The sequence below is a fragment of the Saimiri boliviensis genome, chromosome 7 (assembly GCF_048565385.1).
Source record: "Saimiri boliviensis isolate mSaiBol1 chromosome 7, mSaiBol1.pri, whole genome shotgun sequence".
NCBI lineage: Eukaryota > Metazoa > Chordata > Mammalia > Primates > Cebidae > Saimiri > Saimiri boliviensis.
In genome coordinates, this window is record NC_133455.1 from 82,842,447 (window position 1) to 82,862,502 (window position 20,056).

The window sequence follows — 20,056 nt, forward strand, 5'->3', positions numbered from 1 at the left end:
GCATGAAATTTTAGGGAACTGACATATTTCGAAGTGCTCATTCTTAACCTAAACTAAGGACTTCAGAAAAAGAACACTTGAACAGAAAGGTTATGCCTGGAGATCACAAATACACACAAATACAAAGTGCTATGACTCCCCGTCCACAAGTCAATGATGTTGCTTATTGAGCAGAGTTGTCTTTTCTGCAAAACGCAATGCAACCACACCATCCTAAAAGCAGAACTAATAATGACCGTTGCCAGTCATTCGGAGTTGGCATTCACAATAAAATCTGTTATTCTAGTCTTAAAAATCTTTAAACAATGTTTTTAATAGTGATAAAAGGAACAAAATATAGATAGATACAGTAACTAATCTGACTCATTCTAGCAACAAATAATATACTCATTCATGGATAAGTGAAGGAAGTGAAAAGAGTCCCAGTTTTCTAAGACACAGCCAACACAGCCACCTTTGTGAAATAAGAAAATAAAGGCATACATCTCTTAAAAAAGAAAAGCACCTCTAGTAAATGTATAGTTTTTATATTCAGTTGTGGGTTTTTTTTGTTTTGTGTTGTTTTTCCTGAAACACAGTTTTGCACTGTCACCCAGGCTGGAGTGCAATGACAGTGATCTTGGCTCACTGCAACCTCCACACCTCCCAAGTTCAAGCAATTCTTGTGCCTCAGCCTCCAGAGTAGCTGGGATTACAGGCACATGCCACCAGGCTTAGCTAGTTTTTTTGTATTTTTAGTAGAGATGAGGTTTCACTATGTTGGCCAGGCTGGTCTTGCACTCCTGACCTCAGGTGATCCACCTGCCTCAGCTTCCCAAAGTGCTGGGATCACAGGCATGAGACACCATGCTCGGCCTATATTCAGTATTTTAAAATTGTAGTTTTTAATGTTGTTTTAGTCAGTTGTGTTATGTTTGGAGGTTTTAGTGAATATAAATAGTTATCTAGCCATCACTACAACCAGTTTTTAGAACACTTCCATCATCCCCAAAAGGTTTCCTGTGACTGTATGTAGTCAGTTCCACTCCCACCCCCAGTGGAGGAAGGGTGGAGAACTGGATGCTCATATTTCCCTTGGAACAACAATATTGAACAGATTTGGGATTATTGTACTTTCATTTCTTAATGAACATGCAACATCAGTTCCTCCTATGGCTTTGTTTGTACAAGTAGCCTCATCTGTAGGCTTTCATTTCTTCAGAAACAAAGACCTTTTCATTTAGTTTTTTTCTAGCTTGTTTGCAAGACTGAAAATTTCAACCATTGTAGATTTTTTTTAATTACCAGTTTTCCATTTTAAGTTTCCTATTTCAGACCTGAACCCATTTACAAAAAGAAAGGCCATGTCTTTACCTTAGCTATTGGGTCTGTTCCAGAATATTTTTGAAAGAAAAACTTAAATCCATTTTTATTTTGTATCCTATCGAATCATTTTTGTTTACTTTTTTCCTCTCTCTCTCTCTCTCTCTCTCTCTCTCTCTCTTTTTTTAAGACAGGATCTCACTGTGTTGCCCAGGCAAAAGCCCAGTCACGTGATCTTGGCTCACTGCAACCTCCACCTCCCAGGTTCAGTCGATTCTCACGCTTTTTCTTTAATTTCCCCAGCCTTGCTAGGAGGAATTGCGGAATTAGGAAGTTCAATGGTTGGCAAACTTTCAAAGACAAGAGCAGGTTAATGTTAGCTATAGGAGCACTGTCACTCAAGTGAGACAGTTGTTGATTGGTTGGCTTTGGGATGTATGTGTTTATTAACAGGCCATTCTTGATTGTCTGACTTTCAGAAGTAAGGAGCCCTCATTAATTGGTTACTTTGTAGGAGCATATTCTCTGAGACAAATTGATATTGGCTGATTAAAATCATTTAAACCAGTTATTGTAGCTTTGTTAACCATGCCCAAAAAATGTCATTTCTTGATTAAGAAGGTTTAAAAACTGTTCTGGTGGCTACTTTTGTACCACTTTAACTACTGACCGTTTATTTTTTTCTAAGAATGTTGGAGCCTTTTATTCTCATGTAATACTCCCACCCTGGAATCTTTTAAGATCTTCTATTGTTAGTATACTGAAATTTTATAATTATAAGTCTTGGTATGGATTGTTTCTTTCTGGATTTATTTTGTTTTGATTTCTGTTTCATAATACTAAACACTCTTAAGTAGATGTTTTCAGTCTGGGAACTTATATTCTTCAGTTCTGCCTCTGATTCTAGACCATTTTCAGGTTCTTTCTGTGTCCCCACAACTTCAGGAATACATACTGGTCTTCTGCTTCCTCGACCAACTTATTTCTGTTTACTGCTTATCTATGCCAGGGGTTGGCCAGATACATAAATATTTAGGCTCTATTGTAACTATTTTGATGTTGCAGCACAGAAGAAACCACAGACAATATAAAATGAGTGGGTATGGCTGTGTTTCAGTAAAACTTCATGTAACAAAACAGGTGATAGATTGGATTTGTTTTCAGATCTGTGCTCTATCCTGGATCAGGCTAAAAGTCATGTCTGTAATTCTGTAGTTTTCTTTTACCTCTGAGTGTCTTAATTAGTAAGTCTGCTTATAGAGTGCTTTATATTAGTGTTGTAATCATTTTAAATAAATGTTTTTCTGAATGTTTTATTTCTGTGAAAAGCACAGAAATACAATACTTAGAATTCTTTTTTTTTTTTTTCTTTAATAAGGTACTAGGTTTTGACAAGTTTGCATCATGCGTGAGTATAAGCTAGTCGTTCTTGGCTCAGGAGGTGTTGGAAAGTCTGCTTTGGTAAGTCATTTTCACTTTACCTAAGCTTTCACTCCGAGATGTTCTTTTTCTGTTGAGTTTTAGGTTTTGATGATTTGTCTTTGTTAAGATAAAATCCCTTAATGACTTTGGAAGCAATATGATATTTTTCTTGTAATTTTATTCAAATTTTAATTGTATCTGGGTGGATCATATTCTCTTTGGAACATTGACTCGAGAATGACATGAGGTATGCTGGAATACAATTAAAGCTAAGCACATAGATTGAGCGCATATAAATACCTGTCTGTGTGTATTCACATTTCAGAGCCGGATAGGAATAAATTTTATTGTTGTTGTTTTTTTTTTTTTTGAGACAGGTTCTCTCACTCTGTTGTCCAGGCTAGGACTCAAGTGATCTCTCACCTCATCCTCCTGAGTAGTTGTGACTACAGACATGTGCCACCATGCCAGGCTAATTTTTTTAAATTTTTGTAGAGGTAGTGTCTTGCTATATGGTTCAGGCTGGTCTTAAACTTCTGGCCTCAAGTAATCCTCCCACCTTTGCCTCCCAAAGTGTTGGAATTACAGGCATGAAATACCATGCCTGGCCTGCTCTTCTTTCGAACAGTCTTATCCTATTATATTAGAAAATATGAAAGCTTGGCCAGGTGCACTGACTCATGCCTGTAAAACCCAGCGCTTTAGGACGCTGAGGCAGGTGGATCACAAGGTCAGGAGATTGAGACCATCCTGGCTAACACGGTGAAACCCCATCTCTACTAAAATTACAAAAAATTAGCCAGGGGTGGTGGCCACATGCCTATAGCCCCAGCTACTCAGGAGGCTGAGGCAGGAGAATGGCTTGAACCCAGGAGGCAGAGGTTGCAGTGAGCTCAGATGGCGCCATTGCACTCCAGCCTGGGCAACAGAGCAAGACTCCGTCTCAAGAAACGAAAATATCGAAGTTTATAAAAGTCATCTTTAAGTATTACCTTTGACTATCCAGTTTTACATTATTTTAATGGCCATGTTTTCTGCATCAAGGAATGGTATAGCAAGAATGAAGACACAACTTTCCCAACAGAGTTGGGAAAGGAGAGAAACTTAGGGACGGTAATTTGATGAATAATTCAGAGTTTACCAGTGCTTCACAAGCAAATATAGATTGACCTTCTGCCTCCCTCATAAGATAAACCATCTTACTTGCCCACTTAGAAGGGCCACTTAGCTCAGAATTGACATGGTTGGAACAAACTGAGTTCCAACCTGAGAAATAGATACAATGTGAAATGAACTGCTTTTTCATTTTAATCTCTTAAAACTGAAACAAGGCCATGCGCAGTGGCTCACACCTGTAATCCCAACACTGGGAGGCCAAGGCGTGAGGATCACCTGAGGTCAGGAGTTTGAGACCAGCCTGGCCGACATGGTGAAACCCATCTCTACTAAAAACATAAAAAATAGCCAGGTGTGGTGGTGCATGCCTGTAATCCCTGCTACTCGGGAGGGTGAGGCAGGAGAATGGCTTGAATCTGTTGCAGTGAGCCAAGATTGCACCACAGCACTCCAGCCTGGGCAACAGAGCGAGACTCCATCTCAAAAAAAAAAAAAAAAAGACTGAAACAAGAGACACTTTTATTATATGATCTCTAAACTTAGAATTACCCAATAACGAGCACAGTGGTCATTAATTAAAAAAAGAAAACAGCTTTCTGAGGTAATTTTCTTACGAAACGTATACATTAAAATGTAGTATTGGCTGTGGTTCTTTTTCATCCATGGTATAACTACCTATGTGAAATCAGTTTACAATTTAAAGATTGATTGTACTCTTTTCTTTAGAAGTATAATGGTTTCTTAATTTTTTTTCAGACTGTACAATTTGTTCAAGGAATTTTTGTTGAAAAATATGATCCTACGATAGAAGATTCTTATAGAAAGGTATATATTACTTTGGAAGGCTTTTTGCTTTTATTTTAATATAAACACTTTTTGCTTCATAATTATTGAATGTTTTATACAAAGTAGGATGGAGGATGGAGGCAGGGTTAATTTATAAAATTAGTGCGGGTCAGGCACAGTGACTCATGTCTGTAATCCCAGCACTTTGGGAGGCCAGGGCAGGCGAATCACCTTATGTTGGGTGTTCAAGACCAGCCTGACCAACATGGAGAAACCCTGTCTCTACTAAAAATAGAAAATTCTGGGCATGGTGGTGCATGCTTGTAATCCCAGGTACTCGGGAGGCTAAGGCAGGAGAATCGCTTGAACCCAGGAGGCAGAAGTTGTGGCGAGCTGAGATTGCACCATTGCGCTCCAACCTGGGCAACAAGAGCAAAACTCCGTCTCAAAAAAAAAAAAAAATTAGTGGGAAAAGTTTACACTTATTTTCTGGCATTGCATATTTACCAGTTTAGGAGGATCATGAACACTCATACTCTCACACATTCCCAGAATTTTAAATTTATTCTGACCCTAAAATTGTAATTTGACACACAAGCTTTAAAGCAGACCATCCATTTCAAGTAGTAGCCCCATGTTACTTCTAATCCCCTACCTAGCAAAACTGATTACTCCTTATTTTTAACCTAGAGATAGATGGACACAAGTCTCCCTAAGCTTTCTCTTTTTTTGTAGTTTTTGTTTTCGTTTTTGTTTTGGTTTTTTTTCTTTCTTAAGCTTTCTACTTACTAACCTATATTTGCTTGTGAAGCTTTGGTAGTAAGGAAGCAGTGCCACAGCTGTTGAATATCCCTTATCCAAAATACTTGGGACCAGAAGTGTTTGAGATTTCAATTTTTTTTTCTGATTTTAGGATATTTGTATATAGATAATGAAACAGAATGGCACCCACATCTAAACAATTCATGGTTTCATATACACCTTATACACATAATCTTACATAATATTTTTAATACTCTTGTTCATGAAACAAAGTTTTGGCTGCATTTTGACTGTGACCTGTCACATGAGCTCATGTGTGGAATGTTCCACTTGTAGTGTGGTGTTCCACACATGGCTCAAAAAGTTTTAGATTTGGAACATAACAATTTTTGAATTTTTAGATTAGGGATGCTCAGCCTATAGAAAGGTGAATTCCTGTGTCCAGTAACAGCATGTGACAATAAAACACTTTGTAGACATTTTTAAAGTAGTAGGGAAAGAGTTATCTCCCCACCTTTATGTAGCGGCCAGCCTGGCCCTGCTGTTGTACAAATACTATGTTCCTCCCTCCATGTCCACAGTGTACTAAAAAAACTGGAAACTCTTTTGCAGCCCAGCTGTGAGACAGTATCACTCTTTTCTTTCTACATCTAATTCTAATACCTGTTTTTCCCCCTAGGAAATAGTAGGTGGAAAGGGTTAACAGGGATATATGTGTAATTTATTTAATAGCTGTGGCACTGCTTCCTTACTATTAGAAATCTTGTTCCAGTATGGTGAGGCAATATAGTTATCTAGAGAAATAAGGTGTATCTAAAGTATTATGGGATAATCGAGATAAACAAAATTACTTACGATATTGTTGGAACTGTTGCTGGTTTTGTTTATTTACTTGAGCTATTTTGAAACTTTTTTCTAGAATTAAGTGCTGAGAGATCCCTATTGAGACTAGATCTCGTAGGTTTCCCTGTGTTGACTTGAAAACACATGGCTTTTGAACCTGATTACAATTTAAGGGTCTTTGAACCTTAATTACTTAGCTGTTTTTCCTCCTGCTTTGTTGAAATATTGCTTGATAGTGGTTGGTACAGTTGTTATAATCTGTGTGTCTATTTTTGATACATGAGCTTTTGTGTATATTAAGATAGTCATGTACATTTTAAAAATGAACATGTATTTTAATTTTTCTACCAGCAAGTTGAAGTAGATGCACAACAGTGTATGCTTGAAATCTTGGATACTGCAGGAACGGTAAGTACAACTAAATACCAAAGTATATGTACCATTTATATAGTATTGACTTAATAAATGCTAGTACTCTATAGACAAATACTAGTCAAGCTTATTTAAAAGTACTACTTGCAGCTGGTCGTGGTGGCACACACCTTGGATCCCAGCACTTTGGGAGGCCAAGGTGGCCGGAACACTTGAGGGTCAGGAGAGACCAGCCTAGCCAACATGGCTAAATCCCATCTCTACTAGAAATACAGAAATTAGTCTGGCATGGTGGAACATGCCTGTAATCCCAGTTACTCAGGAGGCTGAGGCAGGAGAATCTCTTGAACCTAGGAGGTGGAAGTTACAGTGAGCAAAGATTGTGGAAGACTGTGCCTCTGTACTCCAGCCCGGGTGACAGAGCAAGTAAAAACGTACTCATTGCTAAACTTTAAATCTTAAAGTTCTTTTTATTCTGTTGAATTTTTAATTTTATATTGACTGGGCACAGGGACTCATGCCTGTAATCCCAGCACTTTGGAAGGCTGAGGTGGGTGGTTCACTTGAGGTCAGGAGTTCAAGACCAGCCTGGCCAACACAATGAATTCCCATCTCTACTAAAAATACAAAAATTAGCCTGGTGTGGTGGTGCACACCTGTTATAATCTCAGTTACTCAGGAGGCTGACGCAGGAAAATAGGTTGAACCCGGGAGGTGGAGGTTGCAGTAAGTCAAGATCATGCCGCTGCACTCCAGCCTGGGCAACAAAGCAAGACTCTGTCTTGGAAAAAAAAAAATGTATATTGCACTTTTTGTAATTGCAGTCGATCAGTTATTGAAAAGTTTAGAAAATGTGTTAGAAAGATTTTCAGTCTCACTAGTACTTTTAAAACAGTATGTTACCATATTTCAAATAATACGGGCAAATATTCATTTCTCAGCAGTATGAAAGATTTCAATTGAGGCTGGCTCACGGTGGTTCTTTTTTTTTTTTTTTTTTTTTTCCCCAAAAAAAACTTTGATTTTATTATTAAGCCTTGTAGTACAAACCTGAAAAGTAAACAAAAAAACTCGCAATAAACCACATGAAGTCTCCCTCCCAAGGGAGGGTGCAGAGCAGCATTAATAAATTAAATGTCGGCCGGGTGCAGTGGCTCACGCCTGTAATCCTAGCACTTTGGGAGGCCGAGGCGGGTAGATCACGAGGTCAAGAGATCGAGACCATCCTGGTCAACATGGTGAAACCCCGTCTCTACTAAAAATACAAAAAATTAGCTGGGCATGGTGGTGCGTGCCTGTAATCCCAGCTACTCAGGAGGCTGAGGCAGGAGAATTGCCTGAACCCGGGAGGCGGAGGTTGCGGTGAGCCGAGATCGCGCCATTGCACTCCAGCCTGGGTAACAAGAGTGAAACTCAGTCTCAAAAAAAAAAAATAAATAAAAATAAATTTAAAAAAAAATTAATTAATTAAATGTCAAACTGTAAGCCATAGGCAGAAGTTTACTGTCAAAAAGAGGGAAAGTACACAGCAAGGCCATAGAAACCGGACGACCACATTGGAAAACATTGTAGACTCAGCACTCTGGGAAGCCGAGGTGGGCGGATCCCCTGAGGTCAGGAGTTCAAGACCAGCCTGGCTTAACATGGTGAAACGCCATCTCTACTAAAATAGAAAAATTAGCTGGGGGCAGTGGCAGGCACCTATAGTCCCAGCTACTCAGGAGGTTGAGGCAGGAGAATCACTTGGACCTTGGAGGCAGAGGTTGCAGTGAGCTAAGATTGTGCCAGTGCACTCCAGCCTGGGCAAGAGAACGAGACTCCATCTCAAAAAAAATTTTTTTTGATTGGTCTCTCTCCTCCAGTGTATTTATAGACCAACTAGATTTGTAGGTATCTGAAGATGAAGGGAAGATTTGTTCTTGGTATATGGTATTCATTCAGCTAATGTTTGAGTACCTGATAGGTGCCAGGCACTGTGTTCTTGCCCTCACATGCTCACAGTTTAGTGAAGGAAAAGTAGTGTGGAAAGATGAGATGGTCTAGATATGTATCCTGATAGAGCCATACAGAACTAGAGCATTTGAGCTATAGCTGTATAGATTAACTTGGCTGATACAGGTGGGGTGGTCTATACATTATATTTTAAAAGCTGCCTTTAGTAACTTTTGGGGACAGGATATTTCTGTTCCACTTGAGTATATATTTTGTATATAAATCTACTTGGTTGTATTATTTTTAAATAAACCTATTTCCTAAAATGCCAATTTTTCAAATAGTATCTTGTCATACATTATAACAAATGCTACATAATACTGCAATATTCTTCATTGAGCTATAATTACAGACTTTGAAAACTGCCAAGGTAACTGTCAAAACATTCTTGTTTTTTAATGTCCCTTTCTTTCTATTGTAGGAACAATTTACAGCAATGAGGGATTTGTACATGAAAAACGGGCAAGGCTTTGCATTAGTTTATTCCATCACAGCACAGTCCACATTTAACGATTTACAAGACCTGAGAGAACAGATTCTTCGAGTTAAAGACACTGATGATGTAAGCTGACTTCCTAATAATTTTATTTCAAAACCTGATTATAATAGTAGTACAAGTCTAAATTTAAACTCATTTTAAAGCTCATGTATTTTGGTGGGGAGAGGAGTGTTGGTTCTTTAAAAATTTTTCATTGAAAGGCAAAAATGTATCTTTAATACTCATAAATGTTTTCAAATATGTATCGTGGAAAGTGAGAAATTTCCTCCTCTGCCATTATCCCGTGAAAATTAAATGTTATACCCTTCCTATTTTAAAATCATGCCTTTGGTTGAGAGGAAGGAGGTGTATGGGAGACAACATTATTAATAGAGTAAATTACATTCTGGCCACTTTTCTGATAGATCAAAATCCTTTTTTGAAAAAAAGTTTTTGTCTCACTACATTGTCCATGCTGATCTTAAACTGGTGGCCTAAGCAATCCTCCCACTACTAAAGTATTGGGATTACAGGCGTGAGCCACTGCACCTGGCTCTAAGAGCCTAACAAAAACCAACTATGACAGAAAAGGAATAAAGTAATAATAATTTTTAAAGAAAGGCAACAAATACAGTAGATTCTAACATTAATTTAGGTGTCTCTTATTTTCTGGACTTCTGAAACAAGGGAATTTGGGAGGACCCTACGTGATTACAGAAACCTCAGGAAACATTTTTAAATTTGTAAATCCATTTAATAAGTGGTCTTGAATTTTAGTAAATTAAGTTTGACTGGCTTTTTAAATATAAGACTATAAGAAACTAAAAATTCTACTTTGGGAGCCTTCCAAATTTCTCCTTTTTGTGTTGTGCAATTGGGAATGCTTAGTTTAATAAATGCACGTCAGGAAACCAGAAAACTTGACGTTGATTCACATCCTTAGAGAAACATTTTAAAATGCTAAAATATATTAGATTTTCACATAACACCCTTTGTACTTTCTTTTAAAAAGCTGTATGTTTTGCTTACTATCAGTAGTTATATAAGTCCATTATGATAAAATTCTAAGGTTTTCCCCCCCATCTCTCATAACGGGATCATAGCTCGTTTTATCAAATTTTTATGTAAAAGTGTCTTATTTATGTCTACATTGACTAGGTTGTGTTCATTTTACTTAATATATATATGAGAGTTTTCTTTCTCTTCTTTTGGAGTTATCGTTTGACATTTCCATGAAAAGAGAAGGTAATGGAGATAATTGACATCAAAGTTAATATGTTTGTGTTACAAATTATTAAGGCTTTTATGTTTTACCTGTATTTATTATGCATTATTAATTTAATATTTTTTATGGCATTATATGAAAAGTAATTCTTATATTTGACTCAGAATTCTTTTGATTTGATGCATATAGCATATTTACTTACTTATTTTTACTCTCACAAATGTATTTTTAGGTTCCAATGATTCTTGTTGGTAATAAGTGTGACTTGGAAGATGAAAGAGTTGTAGGGAAGGAACAAGGTCAAAATCTAGCAAGACAGTGGAACAACTGTGCATTCTTAGAATCTTCTGCAAAATCAAAAATAAATGTTAATGAGGTATGGTCAAATATACTTAAAATGGCTCTTAATTTGAAGTACTACCCTAAAGATTAATGGAAAATGTGTGTGTGTCTTAACCCCAAGTTAGCATGTACTCAGTGATGTGTTGATGTTATAGGCCAAAAATAAAAACCTCTTATGTTTTTTATATACATATACATGCATGTAGTAAATAATGCTATTTCAGTCTTTTTATTAAATACTAGTACATTGATATTTACCATAAAAAAGGAAGATTGGACAGTAAAGACAGATTAAGACTTCAGGCATATGAAGGATGTTATGTAAAGGATAGAGGCTAAAATTCCAAAAGGTATGCATGGTTCCTGAAAGCCTCCAAGTCATGTTGTAGAACAAAAACTTACAGTTATAAAGAGGAGCAAAGGATTTTTTCTTTGTGTGATGGTAAATGTTCCAATTGAACTAAGATAAGATCTCTGTAGCTCCTTCAGCTAAGTCCTTACTTTAAGGAGCACAGTATTAACACTCACCCAAAAAAAAAAAAAAAAGCTTGGCAGTTATAACACCTGATCTTATTCTCATCTCTTAGCTAAACAGAATAGTTGCTTTCTGGAGATTAATTTATATCCATTGAAATTTCTGGTTTTTTTTTTTTTTTTTTCAGTTCACTTTTTTCATTTGCGGGGGATGGGGTGTTTCTCCTATAAATTAAAACAAATTAATGTATTTGCAGATCTTTTATGATCTAGTGCGGCAAATTAACAGAAAAACTCCAGTGCCTGGGAAGGCTCGCAAAAAGTCGTCATGTCAGCTGCTTTAATAAACTAAACGCATTGTAGCTCTGAGCCAGGTATGTTCTATCTTTCCTCAACTTTTAATCACTCAGCCTTATTAAGGGTACTCTCAGGAAAGCAAGTATGGAATTCATTATATTGGTACTAAGAAATAAATGGCTTAGTTTTATAAGATATTCATTAGTTAGTATGGTATCTTATTAAAATAATTATTTCGTTTACCTATCATCATAAGTAAGGTATTCCACATAAGTGTTTTGTTTTTTTTTTTTTTTTTTTTGAGTCTTGCTGTGTCACCATGCAGTGGCGCAATCTTGGCTCACTGAAAATTCCGCCTCCCAGGTTCAAGTGATTCTCCTGCCCAACTAGCTAGGATTGCAGGCATGCACCACCATTCCCAGCTAATTTTTGTATTTTTAGTAGAGACAAGGTTTCACCATGCTGGCCAAGCTGGTCTAGAACTCCTGACCTCAAGTAATCTGCCTGCCTTGGCCTCCCAAAGTGCTGGGATTACAGGCGTGAGTCACCACACCCGACCAAGTGAATATTCTAAATAAGTTCATTCAGTATACTGGTTGGTGCTGGCAATATAATGGTGAATAAGATAAGACCAACCTTCTCTCTTTGACTCTTAATTACTTTAAGCTGATTAAGATATACTGAAAGAGAAAGATAATCGAAAAACATGACAAATTCTATAATAGGATAAATACAGGGTAGTATTGCTAATGAAAACCCCTGACATGGCCAGGTACAGTTGTTCATGCCTATAATCCTAGAACTTTGGGAGGCTGAGGCAGGATTGCATGAGGCAAGGAGTTCAAGACCAGTTTTGGCAACATAGCTAGACCCTGCCCCTAATTTAAAATACACATTCATCATGTGCCAGTCACTTTTTTTTCCCTTCAGTTTAAGTTCCAGGGTACACGTGCAGATGTGCTGGTTTGTCACATAGGTAAACGTGTACCATGGTGGTTTGCTGCACAGATCTCCATCAGTGCCTGGCACATAATTAACACTCAACTCTTAGCTGCTGCTGATGGTTTCCTCTTCAGCTGTCATTAAACTGTTAATTTATTGTACCTTTATTCTTGAGAACTTTTGACATTTCTTACTTTTGTTTCTTCCTATGTTAATGGACCCAATACTGCCATAGCACTTTGATTCTGTATCTTTTTAGAGTTTTTGTTCCTACCTTCTTTCTAGGGCTTTCTGTTTAGTGATATACCCTCTCATTCTGATGTCCTATAATTCCTGACCACATGCCCATTCTTAGCAGACACTTCCGTCTGTCCTTTCTAATTTGCAGCAGTCTGCTAGGATTTAGAAAACTTGATTGCAAACCTTATTCAGACGCAGAATGAGGACTAAAAAAGTTCTAGGCATTTGTGAAAATTATTTCAGCAGCCAAATCTATATTAACAATTCTTCTGACTTGTAAGAAATCTAATCACCAAAAAAATAAATAGGAAACATTTTTTTAGCCCAGGCATGTATGCAGAAAATTACTCTCAAAGTAAGCACATATTTAACTGAGTTCTAAGATTACTTTTATATCACTCAGAAATCTTTTAAAAGCTTTAATTACATGTGATTTTAGTATATATCAGCCTTTTCTGACATCATTCTTAATAGAATAAACATGGAATTAGAAAATATATAACATAATTGTAAACCTGGAAAACACCATCATGAAATAAATTCTATTTGCTTCTCTGAATGCGCTTTTTAGCCACTCTTATTGGAAGAGTGTGGAAGAAAGATCTTGATTATCTGATGTCAGAAACCTGGGTTAGATGTGCATTCTATATTTATGATGTAATTCTAGGATTGTGAAAACACAGGATTACCCATTTTGTTAATATTGCTGACTTTTTAATCCTAATTCTAATAAGGTTGACTTGACTTAAAATTTTAATGTGATTTTTTTTCCCTCCTTTTTAATCTTTGGAAAGTAATACACAGAAATTTGTGCAAAGTTACTTTCCCTTGCTAAGATTTTCCATTTAACTGACTTTCAGAAGAGAAGCAGAATAGACTTCATCTTTTTGGAATGAAAAGATGAAAAGGTCTGCGATGAATTGTGGTAAATTGCCACTAATGTTTTGACTAGAACAAGAGCCTAGATTATATTCATTTCTAACACTTTTCTTTTTTCTTAACTGTTTCCTTTTGGATCTTTATTTTTTCCAGCCCATTTTTAATTAATTTTTTTTTTCCTTTTGACAGGTCTGAAGAACTGTTGCCCAATTCAACAGTGCCAGCATTCCAACTTTGTTAAACCTACCAACATCTTAAATGGACTTTCCTGTGGTGGTACCCTTTAAGAGGCGGATGAAAGCTACTTTATCAGTTTGCACATTCTAATCACTTTCCAGTATCACAAGAGAGATTTTTACTTATATAATAGTCCTACAGTAAGCCGCTGGTAAAACCAGAGGCTACATCCAGTATTACTGCTAAGAGACGTTCTTCATCCACCAATGTTGTACATGTATGAAAATGGTGTACTGTATACTTTAACATGCCCCATACTTTGTATTGGAGAGTACAATAATGTAAATCCTAAAAGCACCACTATTTTAGCATAATAAAAGAAAGTCCAAAGAGCTCCTATATAGACTACTCCAGATAACTTCGCTTCTTTGATACTTGTAGCTTATTGTAATTTTTTTTAAGAAATTCAAGGTCATTATTATTGTACAAAATAAGCGCTTTGATTAACACAGCTATATAGTTTTTTTAATTTTTAAAAAACCTGTGGAGACAGTGATCTTGTCTTTAAAATATGATAGTCCTTTCAGTATAATGTCTTAGATTAAAGACGTTGCCTTTAATATCTGTTGGGAAGGAAATGTCCAGACTTTTCAAATCTCTTATTATATGTTTCCTTTTTTGTTTACATAGGGAACAATGTTTATAGTCGTGTGTACAGTGGGGGTCTACAACAAGAAGTGTATATTTTCAAACAATTTTTTAATGATTTAACAATTTTTGTAAATCATTTTCAGGCTTCTGCAGCTGTAGATTCTCACTGTGAATCCCTTGCTTGCTCATGCATAAGTGTATTTGCAATACCAAATATACAGGTTTAGTATTTTTGCCTGTTAGTGATTGTTTCACATGTGTAACGTTTTGGTTGAGATGTTAAATGGTGGACAAGTACTGTGGATGTGAATGTGGGAAGTAATTTTAATCATATGTAATTGGTCACAAGGCCTAATTTGCAGTAACTATTGCTGTTTTATTTAACAATGCCTTGTTGCTTTGTATGCATTAATGTTTGGATGTAAAGATTGTGTGTCTATCCAACAGGGAGCCACAGTATTTAAATTGACCAACCTAATGTTACAACTACTTTGAGGTGGCCAAATGTAAACTAAAAGCCTTAATTAAAGTGGTGCAATTTTGTATAACTTAGCATCAGTAGTTCAATAAATTTGGATTGCCATGCAAGGGCTTGCATTATAATTACTTGCCACTTGAATGTGTTTTGTGTAATGTTTTAACAGTGCTAGTAAATAAATATGGGTTTACCCTGGTTTTAATTGTAATAGGTGCGTTTTACACAGCGTGGTTTCATAATTTAACATTTGGGCAAGCCAGACTCATTAATGACAGGAATGATAAGTAGGCAGGGCGTTTTCTGGTATTGTTTGAATATACACATAACCATCTTCTGAACTTTTCCTTGAAATAATTTTGTAAATCAAGCAGTATTACGAACAAATGCCTTTGGGTAATGTTTAGTAGCTCTTTGAGGATGTAAAAGAGGAATGATGTGAAATACTTTGATGGATGTTATACTATGGATTTTTTAAAATATAGTATGAAGTTAGAATATTAAATAGATTAACCAGATTAATCTGGTTTTAAAAATCTTTGAGTGATGTAAACTCAAGCACTACTTTTTAGAGAATAGATATTTTTCTTAAATGTGGTATCGTTAAATTATTGTGTAAGAATTGAATTCTTATAGAATTATAAAAATATATATATGTAAAAAAATTGTAAAGAAGCTCTTAACACAAACTTTTTCAAAGTATTTGCCAGCCACTGGAGCAATTAATTAGTGATACTGTCTAATAAAGGGGGTATCTGCTAAGTCCCCTAAATACATTCTGTTTGATACATTTTTAAAGGGTTTCATGTTAAGAAGAAAAAAGTCATTGTTTCCACAAAGACTTGTTTGGGCAGAACTGGTTTTATTTATACTTATTTGGGGAAAAAATAAGCCCAAAAATCTGGAACAGTGAAACACTAAAATTACTTCAGTTTACTATGTTGTTACATCCATTGAGAATACTGCCATTAATTCAATAATTACTTTTAATAAATGTTTGCTTCCTACTAGCTATGTACCAGGCACAATTCTAGACTCTAAAGAATAGCTATAAATATTCAGTCATTGGACAAATAAGTACTTTAAGTACTTAAGTGTCAAAAATTGTTCTAGGCCTAAGGATATAGCAGCAACCAAGAGCTGCCATCCTACAATTTATATTCTATTGAAAAGTTCCTCAACCTCAGCATTATTGATGTTTTTATGTTTGATAATATATTTTGGTGACTCTCCTGTGCATTATAGGAAATTTAATATTTGCCCACTAGATGCCATTAACCCCACCCCAGCCTCCAAGCTGTGACAACCAAAAATGTTTCCAGCCATTGCCGGATGTCCTCCAGTTGGATTACTGGGGGATGAGAAGGGTGAACTTGGGGGGCAAAATCACCCTGGTTAAGAACTGCTCTGGTGGGAAACCGTATTAGTTACAGATGAGTCTTAGGGTTACAAGATGGATGGTTTACTATAGTGAATAAGAATATGAACTTTGGAGCCAGACTTCCTGGGTTTCTAATCCCAGCTCTTCCACTTCCTACTATGTGCCTTTGGTTGGGTATCTTGGTTTCCTCATCTGTAAAATGAAAATGATAATACAGTACCTACTTCATAGGACTTAGAGTGAAATGAATGCCAGTGCTATTCTCTACATCAAAAAATATATATGTAATTTCTTCTTTTTTTTAATGCTGATAGGAATAAGGCTGTGGTTTGGCAAAAAGCACCATTTTCTCCTATACAAAATAATAACTGCAGTTTAGGAACACAACTCACATAGTTGGACTTTTCTGGTGCTTAATGGGAAAATACTAAAATAACTGAGTCAGAAAAGGCACAAGTTCCTTTTCATGTTCCCAAGGATACTTGGAGAAACTTGAGTTTTAGGAGAAAACCAGAGTGTTTTTCACTTACATTTTTCTAAAAAGTATAAAAGCCCTGTAATGACTTCCTTGTTGATTCAGTTGTTTTTCTTAAATGTAAATAGGTCATCTTTATGTGAGCATTACAAATAGAAATTTTTAAAATTCCATTTATGAAATGAAGTTTTGCCTTTTTCAAAAAACATCATCCCATCTTTAGTTGTGGGACAGCAAACAGAACCAAAACTCATCACTACAACTTTTGAGGCAAACTCTTAATCTGTGTTTTCACTGAATTTAATCCATCTGTTACTCTCTTTTTAAATCTTGGAAATGTAAAATGGAATAATCGTGTTTTACAATTAATACTCTTACTACTTTTACCTTAGAAACCTTAAAAGTGTTTGTAGGCTTGTCTCATAATCCATCAGTGAGCCTTAATATTATGATTTGTAAGACTCAAATTTTTTTTAAACAATTTTGACAGCCTGGGCAACATAGTGAGACCCCATCTCTTAAAGAAAAAAATTGTTTTTAATTAGTTGAGCATGGTGGTACATATCTGTACCTGTAGTCCCAGCTATTCAGGAGGATTGCTTGAGCCCAGGGGATCAAGGATAAAAAGTATTCCATGTTATACATATTTTAAACTTGCTTCCTTAAAACATCCCTGTTGGTGGCCTGCAGGTTACTGACCTTAGGAATTAGAGGCTTCATCCAAAATTAGGGATACCAATCTGATTGTTGTATCTAAGAATCAAAGTCCATTCAGTATTGCCTACTGTGTTCCAAGTGCTGTTTACAATACCAGAGATACAGCAGGATGTTCTGCCCACAAGGGGGAAAACAGCAAATGAACAAAGTTCTACTGGTAGCAGTCCATTTGAGAAAATTTTAATGATTTTAGAAAAGTGAGCTGTCATTTTTCATACATGTAAATTCTTTTTCTTCATAGGTAATCAGTGGTTTTTCTGATTTCACCAAAAGGGTACAAAGACAATTTATACTATATTGTTTTTAATACCATAGTAAAATTACAGGTTAAACCTGTAGTTTAACCTGACTTTCCTTACAGACCCACATAAATTAGATAATTACACAAATTCAGCATGTGGGTCAAAATGCAGGGTTTTTTTTTGTTTGTTTGTTTGTTTGTTTGTTTGTTTTTTTCTGAAAAAAAGCACATACAAATATTAAGGATTTTTATGTGAATGATACATTCACTTAAGTCAGAAGGTTTCAGTTTTTAAATAGGCAGAGATCAAAAGCCTTTAATGTTTTTGTCATCTGCTATTATTACCCATTCAAATTTCTATTTATAGTCTGGTAGTTATGTCCCTTGTGAGCACTAATTTCAGAACAAGAAATTCTTACTGTCAAATTCTTTAATGTGCAGTCACTAGGCTTGGGCCACAGGGGAGTAGAACTAAGTATTATATAATAAATCCAGTCTCTGTCCTGGCTTGGTGGCTCACGCCTGCAATCCCAACACTTTGGGAGACTGAGATGGGTGGATCACTGGAGGCCAGGAGTTTGAGACAAGCCTGGCCAACAGGGTGAAACCCCGTCTCTATTAAAAATGCAAAAATTCTATGGGTGTGGTGGTGTGTGCCTTTAATCCCAGCTACTCAGGAGGCTGAGTCAGGAGAATCGCTTGAACCTAGGAGGCAGAAGTTGTAGTGAGCTGAGATCGCGCCACTGCATTCCAGCCTGGGTAACAGAGCCAAACTCCATCTCAGTAAAAATAAAGGCTGGGTGTGGTGACTCATGAGTGTAATCTCACCACTTTGGAAGACCAAGGCAGGCGGATTACAAGGTCAGGAGTCCGAGACCAGCTTGCCCAATATGGCAAAACCCAGCTCTATTAAAAATACAAATATTGGCTGGGCATTGTGGCAGGTGCCTGTAGTCCCAGCTACTCGGAAGGCTGAGGTAGGAGAATCGCTTGAACCCAGGAGGCAGAGGTTGCAATGAGCCAACATTGCACCACTACACTCCAGCCTGGGCAACAGAGCAAGACTCTGTCCCCAAATAATAATAATAATAAGGAAACCCTGGCCTAAACAGGATTGGGTTGGGGAGAAAGGTTGGAATACAAAGGACTGCTATTAAAAAGACACGGGCAGAGAACAAGGCAAATAGCTGAGCAGCATTTGAAAATACAGCATGTTTTATGGCAAAGAGAAAAATACTATTGTTCCTCTTCTAGTATGCTATAGACAAGCAGTAATTTTATTCTCTAAAATCATTCATCATTTTTTTATCTCTGTATATACTTGATGGTGAATTTGCTACAAATATAAGGAGATGCTGAGACAGTTTTTGGAAATACCATCCTCGAATTAGTACCGGGTCTATGTGTATCTGCAGCAACTATAAAGTCGGTTTCAGAGCCAGTATTGGCAAACTTCTATTTAAATTCAGCTGTACCAAGACAAGTATTTCTCTACTTTCCCAGTAATATAAATGATTTTCTCTCAATTTTCATAAGCAGCTACTTTGGTGCTTTACCCAAAATATTAGGGAGAAAATTCTTCTTTTTAATTGGATTCTCATATGTGGATCTATTTTTATTTTCTAAAAATATATTAGTGTCCTAGTTTAAAAGTATGTATTTGTTTCCTAGGGCTGCTGTAACAAATTATCACAAATCTGTGCTCTTTCACAGTTCTGAAGGTCAAAGTCCAAAATCAAAATGTTGTTAGGGGTGTACTCCTAGAGCCTCTCAGAGAGAACCCGTTCCTTGGCATTATGCCACATCACTCACAGGCCTCCATCTTCATATCTCCTCCTCTGTATCATCTTTCTCTTACAAGGACATTTGTTTTGACATTTAGGGCTCACTCATAATACTTAAGGATAATCTCATCTCAAAACTCTTAATGACATCTGCAAAGATACTTTTTTCAAATAAAGTTAACAGACAAATTTGGGGGTTGGGGTATGGACATAACTTTGAGAGCCATAAACAACCTACCAAAACATTTTAACAATTTTTCAGTACCAAAGACTGATATGAGTCTGCTCCAGGGTAACTGAAAACATTCTGAACTTAATAAGCAAACCCTCAGGTCTCCCTAGAGCAGGCATCCCCAAACTACTGCCCGTGGGCCGCATGCAGCCCCCTGAGGCCATTTATCTGGCCCCCCACCGCACTTCAGGAAGGGGCACCTCTTTCATTGGTGGTCAGTGAGAGGAGCACAGTATGTGGCGGCCCTCCAATGGTCTGATGGACAGTGAACTGGCCCCCTGTGTAAAAAGTTTGGGGACGCCTGCGGAGATCGTGAGGACCTAGGAAAGTCCCAGAATTAAGCTACTCTACAGGGATTCTGAGGGAAGTCTGGGAACAGGTCAGACTTTCATGAGTCAAACAGAGGTTTAGTATAGACTAGTTCTACAATTCCAGAAGCAACGTACTGGCC

At 36.7% G+C, this 20,056-nt stretch overlaps 1 protein-coding gene and 1 long non-coding RNA gene across 2 annotated transcripts in view; one reads left to right on the top strand and one right to left on the bottom strand.

Annotated features, from left to right (window-relative positions):
• Nucleotides 1-14,048, top strand: part of RAP1B (RAP1B, member of RAS oncogene family) — a 45,593-nt gene extending 31,545 nt beyond the window's left edge. The window contains exons 2-8 of the mRNA XM_039472539.2: nucleotides 2,681-2,763; nucleotides 4,597-4,665; nucleotides 6,583-6,639; nucleotides 9,017-9,157; nucleotides 10,531-10,674; nucleotides 11,372-11,488; nucleotides 13,662-14,048. Of these exons, the coding sequence (XP_039328473.1) occupies nucleotides 2,707-2,763; nucleotides 4,597-4,665; nucleotides 6,583-6,639; nucleotides 9,017-9,157; nucleotides 10,531-10,674; nucleotides 11,372-11,458 (555 nt within the window). The 5' untranslated portion in view covers nucleotides 2,681-2,706 and the 3' untranslated portion in view covers nucleotides 11,459-11,488; nucleotides 13,662-14,048. The remainder of the gene's footprint in view (nucleotides 1-2,680; nucleotides 2,764-4,596; nucleotides 4,666-6,582; nucleotides 6,640-9,016; nucleotides 9,158-10,530; nucleotides 10,675-11,371; nucleotides 11,489-13,661) is intronic.
• The window catches only part of LOC141585148 (uncharacterized), a 253,974-nt gene that overhangs the window by 220,996 nt on the left and 12,922 nt on the right, over nucleotides 1-20,056 (bottom strand). The gene's annotated exons all lie outside the window — the stretch shown is intronic.